Genomic DNA, 10,000 nt, shown 5'->3' with positions numbered 1-10,000 from the left:
CAAAAAACACCCCCTAAAAACCCACACATAATACATTACTATTCATAAGAATGCAATAAAATTGAATGTCATTGAATAGGACAATCACTGTTCTAAAAAAAATTAAAATAAAAAATTTAAAAAGACGAAAAAGAGGTCAGAATTCAACAGAAAAACACGCACAAATAAAGCACAATATTACAGAGAATGACACCAGACAACAAAAGGCAATACAATCACTTCTGTACATCTTCCTCCGCTGCTCCAGTTTCAGTTTCTGAAAAGGAGGTGTTTGCTGCGTTCGCCGGGACAAATCCATATACGCTACACCCCGTCTGTTAGACAGATGTCTGACAGCGGCATAACCCAACGCACAAGTCAGGCTTTACTTGCTTGCATATATAATTATTTGTGTGCCAGTCAGTGTAGATTTCTTCTTCAGAATTTTGCCTCTTTCTGTCACTCGCCAAACAGTCAAGTATTAAACAAGAAAAAAAAAAAAAGGGGGGGGGGGGGGGCGGGGGAGGGGGCGGGGGGGCCGGAGACTGATGTCTCACTCACCAAACTCCACCGCCCCTCCACCCCTCCCCCCACCCCCGCCCCGCCCCCCTTCTCACCACCTCGCCCTGTCAGCTCTCTTTCCACTAAAGTGATTGCTTTTGCTCGAATTTGTCGCTTTACTTGCATGCATATATAATTATTTGTGTGCCAGTCAGTGTAGATTAATTTTCTTCTTCAGAATTTTGCCAGATGACAACGTTTACGTCGCCTTATGGGTCTTCACAGTGCGCCAAGCGCGTCAGTGCTGCACAAGGACCTCGGTTGATCTTCTTCTTCTTCCATTAATGTTCAGCGGTCATAACTTTGACCATTATTTTAACATTTTTGCAAGTGCAAGTGTGAGCTCTTAGTCGGAATTTCGTACTCATAGTCCTTATCCGTATGCCATTAGGAGGGGGGGGGGGGGGGTTGAAGGACCGAGTGGGGGGGTGGTTGGGGGGGTGGGGGTGGAGGGGGTTGGGGTCTACTGTGCCTGGAGGGCCCTCAATGCCCTCAAGCAGAAGGCGTTGCAGGAGGGGGCCTCGAAAACATCAGCTGGGAGGGAGTTCCAGTCGACAACGGTCCTCGGAAAGAAAGAATACTTTCTGTAGTCAGTACGACATCGGATTCTTTGTAGTTGTTGGTTGTGGTTGCTGCGACGACCCCTTTGAGGCTGCCGCTTGAGGTCGGCGCAGCAGACGCAAGCTTGATCGTTGAGGATCTTGTGGAGCATTGCGAGTCTGGAGCAGCGACGTCGTTGTTCGAGCACGGGCCATTCAAGAAGCGTCAGCATGTCTGTAATACTGGGAGTGTTGTGGTAGCGGTTGGTGACGAATCTGGCTGCCCTTCGCTGGAACTTCTCAAGGATTGTGATGAGCTTGTTGGAGTTTGGGTCCCATACAGTGCAGACATACTCCACAACTGGACGAACCATTGCTTTGTAGGCCAGCTCTTTGGTACGGCTGGAGCACACCTTCAAGTTCCTTCTCAAGAAGCCCAGTGTCTTGTTGGCCTTAGCGCAGATGTTCTCGATGTGCTCTCCAGCTTAGTCTCGTCTCGTCCGAATGACAAATCAAATCAAATCAAATTGAAAGCATTTTATTAATCCACATGGGAATTAACTTTGGCAATCACAGGCTCGTTGTAAAACACCAACATATTATGATCATGTGCCACATAAAAAAAAAAAAGATGTTGAAACAAAACGCGGCTCAATTTTCCAGTCAAACGTGGGAGAAAGGGCGAGAGCGGGGCCTCGAACCCAAACCCCCACGGACACTGTATTGGCAGATAAGCGTCTTAACCATTCTGCCACCTTCGTCCTCCTCCTGCTGCTGCTGCTGCTCCAGGCTTGATCTATGGAACAGCTCTTTGTGTGCGGCACTGTCATCTACGAAAGCTGTTGTTCGATGTATTTTACTTCATTTTATTAAGTTAGGTGGGTTTTTTTGTTTTCCTTTGTTTTTTTACCTATCAGTTTATTGTGTTCAATGAATTCATTCCCCTTTTCTTCTTCTTTTTTTTATTTTAATTTATTGTTTCTTGGGGTTGTTTTTAAAAAAAAATAAATGTTATGCCTGATCAGCGCGTTTGGTTTACGCATAGGCATCAACTCCTCTGTGTATGTAGCATGTATATATGGATCATCCTGCACGCTTTGACACCTCCTCGGAAACTGGAAATGGATCGATTGACCGGCATGACGGAACAGCAGTTACACACGCTGCATGATATTTAAAGCCCTCTCCTGCCTCTTTCTGTCACTCGCCAAACAGTCAAGAATTAAAAAAAAAAAAAGGGGGGGGGGGGCCGGGAGGTTGGGGGGGGGGGGGGGCTGGAGATTGATGTCTCACTCACCAAACTCCACCGCCCCTCCCCCCTCCCCCCATCCCCCGCCCCCCCGCCCCCCCCCGCCCCCCTTCTCACCACCTCGCCCTGTCAGCTCTCTTTCCACTAAAGTGATTGCTCTTGCTCGAATTTGTCGCTTGACAGGGTTGTCACCAGTGACAATTTGGGTAGACATCGTTCCCAAAATTGCCACCAGAACGAAATTTGCACTTTTGTCGCCAGTGACAACTGATGCTGACCAGATGCTCAGATGCTCTTTTTTTTTTTCTTTTTTTTTTTTACTTGCAGGGGCTGATGTGATTGCTTATTCTCGAAAGTTCGAGTTGTGTAAGTTCGATTGGGGAGGATACATATAAAGAACAATGCATACATACATAAGCGTGCAGACACACACACACACACACACACACACACACACACACGCACATACGCACGCACACACACACACACACACACACACACACGCACACACACACACACACACACACACAGGACAGACAGACAGAGGTACAATCACACACTCACTCACACACAGAGTTGGAAAGGGAGAAACACACAGACAAACAGGCCGACGGATGTACGTGAATCAAAATTAGAGAAAGAGAGAAAAAAAAAAAAAGAAGACAAAAACAGTATTCACGTAAGACCGGTACAGAAACGAATTGAGCCCAATTGTTCATTCTTTCTGACAGGTTACACCTCTTGCCAAAGCTGCCCAGAAAGAAGGGCGACAGCTTTCGTTTTTCATGGGAACCGCCCTCGGAAAGCGACAGTTTTGACAGGCAACGAAACGTTTGGGCGGAACATAAATACTCTATCCTTCCTTCTGCTGTGCTGTTTGAGTTGCCTTCAGAAGTGCTGCTCTGTTTTCACGAGCATCGTGCATCGAGAGTTATGTATGTTTACAGGTCAAAGGGTGTTTCTAGGTTTGGAGTGAGTGAGGAGGGAGGGAGGGGAGGGGAGGGGAGGGGAGGGCAACGAGGGTGTGGGGGTATTGGAGGTCACGTGATGGTGGAGCGGGGGATTTGTGGGGTGGGTGGTGGTGTCCCTGGTTTTTTTTTTTGGGGGGGGGGGATGGTGGTGGGGGTGGGGTGGGGGGGGGGGGTTGTTTTTGTTTTTTTGTCGAAAGAAGAGCGGCTTAGCAGTATATGGGTCAGATGAGTCAGCAAGCTTTGACACCTCTTTGAGACTCAGACTGAATAGTAGAAGAGACAGTCGTGAAAATGTGTGCCAAAGCACTCCTCAACCCCCCCCCCCCCCCCCCCCCCCCCCCCCCCCCCCTTCCCTTTTCTCCTCTCGCCTTCCTCCCTTCCTCTCTCTCCACTTTTTCCGGTTTCTTTCCTGACAATTTCTTTACCGTTGTTCTATACTTTACCCCCCCCCCCCCCCACACACACACACACCCCCCCCCCCCCACCCGGCCCTACCCTCCCCCCACCGCTCCCCTCCCACACACACACACTGCTCCTTCCCCCAGCATCCTTTCTGTCCTCCCACCTCACCTTCACCCCCACCCCATCCATACCCCACCCCACCCTCACCCCTCGCCACGTCCCACCCTCATCCGACACTTCCCCGGCATGGCATCCAAGCCCAGCATTCATTCAGTCATATCACCAAGAACAGGAGATATGTTGTTGCTGCCCGCTTCTGTCTTTCTTGCTTGGCGCGTGTTGGTGTGACTCGCGTAATGTACGGTCAGTCAGTTCTTCTTGTTATGTGGAGAGTTCTGATTCTTGGAATGGACTGTTGTTAGCTCTTCGTCTGTTTTACTTTCAGTTTCAGTGAGGTGTCAAAGCTGTCCGGACTGATGTATGTATACGCTACATTATGTCTGTCAAAACAAAACAAAAGAAGGAAGAAGAAGAAGATTCAAACATTCAAAGAAATTTAATCCTTTTTGCCACTTTTGGGGTGTGGAGGAGACAATAACAATACATACTCATTGAATCACAACTTCAGACCAACGATGTCTCCGAAACATGCAAAAACGCACACCCGCGCAAGCACACACGCACACACGCATCGCGCTAATGCTGCAGACTTAAACATACTGACAAGTATGCTTTAGATGTAACAAAAGTTATACAACCTTTCCAAGTTTTATGAATTTACTTCGATTAAGTTGTGTTTTCTTCCCAGCACTGAATAAATTGCATAAACCGAACATTGACATATAATATGTGATTTATATTTATGTGGTATCAATTTATTTCGACTGAATTACAGTATTTTGGTGGGACATTCTAAAACAAAATGAACTTCATCCCCAACAGTGAAAAGGTGGGTAGGAGCCGGGGTTGGTGGGAGGAGGGTGGGGGCGGGGGGCGGGGGGGTCGGGGGGGGGGGGAGGTGGTGGGGAGGTGACAGGTGCCTGACCGAAGCATATAAAGCCCCATGCGATTGGTCTGGCCTTGGGAAGAGCCGTTCCTAGGTCCGGGATAAAACATTAAAATGAAACGAGATATCTGGTGATAATAAAAATAATAAATTTAATCTCATTTTAATATTGATATTAGCATTATTTTACTATATTATGTACTGTTTGTTTATTTGTTTTATTTCATTATTTCATTACTTACTGTTTATGAATGCTATTTGATACAAGTCATAATATGGTTCATCAGCCGTCATGATAAAATGGAAGTGCAACGTTGTGAGCACAGTATAAGCTTTAAGCTTGTTGATGCTATTTTGTCGTTCATTTGCATTGTAATCATGTGTATTGTTGAATAATTAAAGATTATTTAAATCAAACGAGATAGTCCAAAATTAACTAAATCAACCTCACCTCACCTCAGACCCATAACTACAAAGTAGTCGTTGGGGGGAAACCTGAGGACCGCAGACGCAACCTCCATTCTTCATCTGTCTCTGACAGTAGCCGCCGGCAGCAGCTCACGTGTATGGAGTACGGTCCATTGTTTGATGTTCTCATGCCAGTTCTTCCGCTGTCTTCCTCTTCTTCTCCCGCCCTCGATGGTGCCTTGCATGATTGTTTTGGACAGACTGGTGTGTCGAGTGTTGTGCCCAAACCATATCAGCTTGCGTCTCTTCACAGTTGAAAGGAGAGGTTCCTGAGGTCCGGCAAGGTTAACTAAATCGAAAAATGATATTAATAAGTAAATGCATTACGGTCATAATGATTATAAAATCAAGGCTACATAGAATCAGTTTAAAAAAAACCAAAAAAACCCAGTAATACCCTTCGGCAGTATGACTGCTGTTTATGAAATGGAATAAAGAGTACTGTCCCTTGAAAAGAAGAGCAAATCATCTCCCCCTTCCCCTCCACCCCCCCCCCCCCCTCTCTCTCTCTCTCTCTTCCTCACTGTTCGCGTGTGCTTTTTATTATTATCTTCTCCAGCTTCCTTATCGATTATTCTGTCTCCTGAGAACCTCCAATATGCTGATTCGGTTTTCGTATTTCTCATGGAATACTCGAGAGACGGTTTTGATGTCCACAGTTAAAGTGGAGAAAGAGAAAGAGAGAGATACAGAGAGAGAGACAGAGACAGACAGACAGAGAGACAGAGAGAGACAGAGAGAAAGAGAGACAGACAGACAGAGAAAAATGAATACCAACCAGCGCTCAGCTATGCTGACCTTCGGCTACGCTTTGCTAAAAGGCAGTATAACATGGTGTCATCATGGCAATGCTTGAAGGCGTGTTTGTGTATTATTAGAGGGTTTATGACGGGCGCAATAGCCAAGTGGTTAAAGCGTTGGACTGTCAATCTGAGGGTCCCGGGTTCGAATCACGGTGACGGCGCCTGGTGGGTGAAGGGTGGAGATTTTTACGATCTCCCAGGTCAACATATGTACAGACCTGCTAGTGCCTGAACCCCCTTCGTGTGTATATGCAAGCAGAAGATCAAATACGCACGTTAAAGATCCCGTAATCCATGTCAGCGTTCGGTGGGTTATGGAAACAAGAACATACCCAGCATGCACACCCCCGAAAACGGAGTATGGCTGCCTACATGGCGGGGTAAAAATGGTCATACACGTAAAAGCCCACTCGTGTGCATACGAGTGAACGTGGGAGTTGCAGCCCACGAACGCAGAAGAAGAAGAAGAAGAAGAGGGTTTAAAAAAAGTCCTTTTACTGCCATGGGGATGGGACAGTAGTGAATCTATATCCACGGTGTCTTGTGCTCGGCACCAGAAGGCTGGTCCCAATCCTCTTCCTCAGTTCCGCCGTTTTAACCTTCCCCAGCCGATCTCGGGTGTCCCGGCATTCACACCAAAGTAGGGTGAGGACAATCGGAGCAAAGTGCCTCTTCCTGAGGACGCACCTGGACCATGCCCAAACGGGAGGCACGAACCCTCATCACTGCTGCCTACACTGGATCAGAAGAAGTACCTTCTTCTTCTTCTTCTGCGTTCGTGGGCTGCAACTCCCACGTTCACTCGCATGTACACGAGTGGGCTTTTACGTGCATTGACACTTTTACCCCGCCATGTAGGCAGTCATACTCCGCTTTCGGGGGTGTGCATGCTGGGTATGTTCTTGCTTCCATAACCCACCGAACGCTGACATGGATTACAGGATCTTTAACGTGCGTATCTGATCTTCTGCATGCGTTTACACACGAAGGGGGTTCAGGCACTAGCAGGTCTGCACATATGTTGACCTGGGAGATCGTAAAAATCTCCACCCTTTACCCACCAGGCGCCGTCACCGTGATTCGAACCCAGGTCCCTCAGATTGAAAGTCCAACGCTTTAACCACTCGGCTATTGCGCCCGTCAGAAGAAGTACCAACGCCTAACCGGTGATTCTGTCACGACGCTTCCCGTGTAGTATCTTTTTTTTTTTTTCTTTTCTTTCTTTTTTTTAATTTTTTTTTAATTACTGCAGCTTTTTAACTTCAGTGTAATTACCTGGTGGCTCTCCAACATTTTTTCGGATGAGACGCTAAATCTTCAATCTTCAATCTTCTAGTCACGTCGTCTTGTTCAAATCTTCAAGCGGCTTGGGTGTGCACAGTGCTTTGAGGGGGAAAAAAAGAAAGAAAGAGAGAGAGGGAGAGGTGGGGGGGGGGGGGGGGGGGGGGGGGGGGGGGGCGAGGGGTTGACCACGAGCCTTGATTTCACAGTATCTGGGCAGAACATCTCTGGCTAGCGGAAGCGCTCCCTTGGGAATCATCGCGACCGGCACAGCTGTAGCCCGTCATTTTCCGTTACATTAATCCGTGGTCTCTAATCGGAGGTTTTAGAAGGTTACGGCGCTAGTTAGCTCCCTGTTGAAAAAATACCAAGGAGGAGGCTCCGGCAGCTGATGCTGGCAGAGAATTCCACGCTGGGATAGTTTATGGGGGGGATATGTTTGTTTTTGTGGCAACTTAAGGGAGTAGCTTGCATCATGTGTGGCATCTGAACCGAGGTCCTGTGTCCAACGTCGTACACTTAACCCTTTCACCGCCAGTCAATTTAGAGTACAAAATTCCCTTGTGCTGTAAACACAGAAAATATGGTGTCTAAGAATAGCTAGGGGATTCCCTCCTGTGATGCGTAGAAAATATGGCCTATTCTGCCACCGACCGTAAAGAGCAGTAGGTTCATGGATAACAGACACATGATCTGGTCACCCTTCAGTGACATGGGTCCTCTGCCTAGCTGCTGCATAAATGCGAGTTTGGCAGTGAAAGGGTTAAGCGCGTACAAGGAACCTACGACGACAACAAGGTTTAGCCCCCAGCCACAGTTCTGTAGAAGCATTCAGTGTGATAGTGAAACAAGTTCACTTGCAGACAGGGGGAAAAATAGCGTTGCTGCAGCGTGGTGACGCGCTCTCCCCGACTTCCAAGGGTGACCCGATTTTCACACACAGAAATATGGGTTGTTTTTTTTTACAAAAAAGTATTACAATACAATACAATACAATGCAATACAAAACAATACAATACAATTCTGGCTACTCTCCCACAGGGCTACTCTCCCACAGGCGAGAGTGCGCCATTTATTTTTCCCCCTTTCTTTATCTGTCTGGAAGTGTACGTGTTTGTTTGTTTGTTTTTTGTTTTTTTTTCTGTCAAAGGAGATTTCTCTGCAAAATTTTGCCAGGGACGACGCTTTTGTTGCCGTGGGTTCTTTCTTTTTTTTTCTTTTTTCTTTTCTTCTTCTTCTCTCTTTTTTTGTTTATTTTTATTATTATTATTATTATTTTTAATGCTGAGTGCATACTGTACACGGAGACCTCGATTGATCGTCTCATCCGTAAGACAAGCATCCAGACCGACTAGCTAGCACTCAAGGTCGAGTGGTGGTGGGGGGGGGGGGTATATTCTAGGAAGTGAAATTAGTGACATTAATCGCTGTGACCCACGAGAGAGAGAGAGAGAGAGAGAGAGAGAGAACTCAGAACTCAGAACTGTTTTATTGTAGAAGGCCTTCTGACCCATTACAATGTTGAGCACACACACCCCCCCCCCCCATCCCACACCTCCAGACCCCTTCCCACATCTCCCCCTCCCCCCACACACACACACACACACGCGCGCGCGCTGGGAGAGAGAGAGAGAGAGAGAGAGAGAGAGAGAGAGAGAGAGAGAGAGAGGCAACTGCTCGTACAAAACTGCCCACCCATATAACAGAACATGAAGAGCTGCAAACACACACACACACACACACACACACACGCACGCACACACACACGCACGCACACACACACACACACACACACACACACACACACACATACACACACACGCACACGCACGCACACAGCCCAGGAGTAACGATTACGGAGTCAAAGATGGGGCGCGCAGCACACGTACCTCATCCACTCCAATCACAATAATTAACCCATGCTGTTGACAGTCGACCCGATCCAATCACCTTATTTTACTGCCTCCGCTGACCACCAAGGCCAGTCACTGGCCGTTCCCCCCCGGTGAGGCGATAATCACTCACCAGGAAATTAACAGGTGGACTTGCATCGTAAACATATCGTGAACATATGGTCAGTGCACGGATATATACCGCAATGGGCTAGCTTGGACCCCCAGAGTCCAGCATTTGCTGCTTTTGTTTTTTTTTGGCTGATTTATTATTGCATTTTGTAAGCTAGGTTTGTGATAATGAGGTTGTAGATAATTGTAAATGAATTGATGTGGATTCACATGCGTTTTGTCATTATAAATACTGAACTCGCAAGCTTCCCTATTGACAAAACAATGATCTGTTAGGTGCTTCAGAGCGATGGAGGGAAAAGAAAGAAAGAAAGAAAGAAGAAGAAATGAAACTGAGAAGGAAGGGAGAAAGGAAGAGAAAATGAATGAAAAAAAGAAAGAAAGAAAGTAAGAAAAAGACAGAAGACAAACAGACAGATAGACAGATACATACATACATACATACATACATACATACATGCATACATGCATACATACATACATACATAGGCACGTAGGTACGTAGATAGACAGACAGATAGATGTGAGAAATGGGGAACAACAGGCATAAAAAGGAAAAGTTATACACAGTCAAACAAAGAAAAAAGACTGCGTATTCTGAAACTCACCAGTCCTGTTTGTGTGTTTGTTTGTTTAACAAAATCTGAATATGCTAACAAGGAAAGGAAGTGTGCAAGTTTATTCATACAGACCATGACCCTTTCTGAAGGAATGAAT

At 46.7% G+C, this 10,000-nt stretch overlaps 1 protein-coding gene across 1 annotated transcript in view; it reads right to left on the bottom strand.

Moving 5' to 3' along the window:
- Positions 1-1,003: 1,003 nt before the first annotated feature.
- The window catches only part of LOC143296578 (uncharacterized), a 110,677-nt gene continuing 101,680 nt past the window's right edge, over positions 1,004-10,000 (bottom strand). The window contains exon 2 of the mRNA XM_076608601.1: positions 1,004-1,531. Coding sequence (XP_076464716.1) covers positions 1,004-1,531 — 528 coding nt within the window. The remainder of the gene's footprint in view (positions 1,532-10,000) is intronic.

Source organism: Babylonia areolata, chromosome 21 (assembly GCF_041734735.1).
Source record: "Babylonia areolata isolate BAREFJ2019XMU chromosome 21, ASM4173473v1, whole genome shotgun sequence".
In the NCBI taxonomy this organism is placed as follows: Eukaryota; Metazoa; Mollusca; class Gastropoda; order Neogastropoda; family Buccinidae; genus Babylonia; species Babylonia areolata.
The sequence above is the reverse complement of the archived record's forward strand: the minus strand, read 5'-3'. Positions and strand labels throughout refer to the sequence as shown.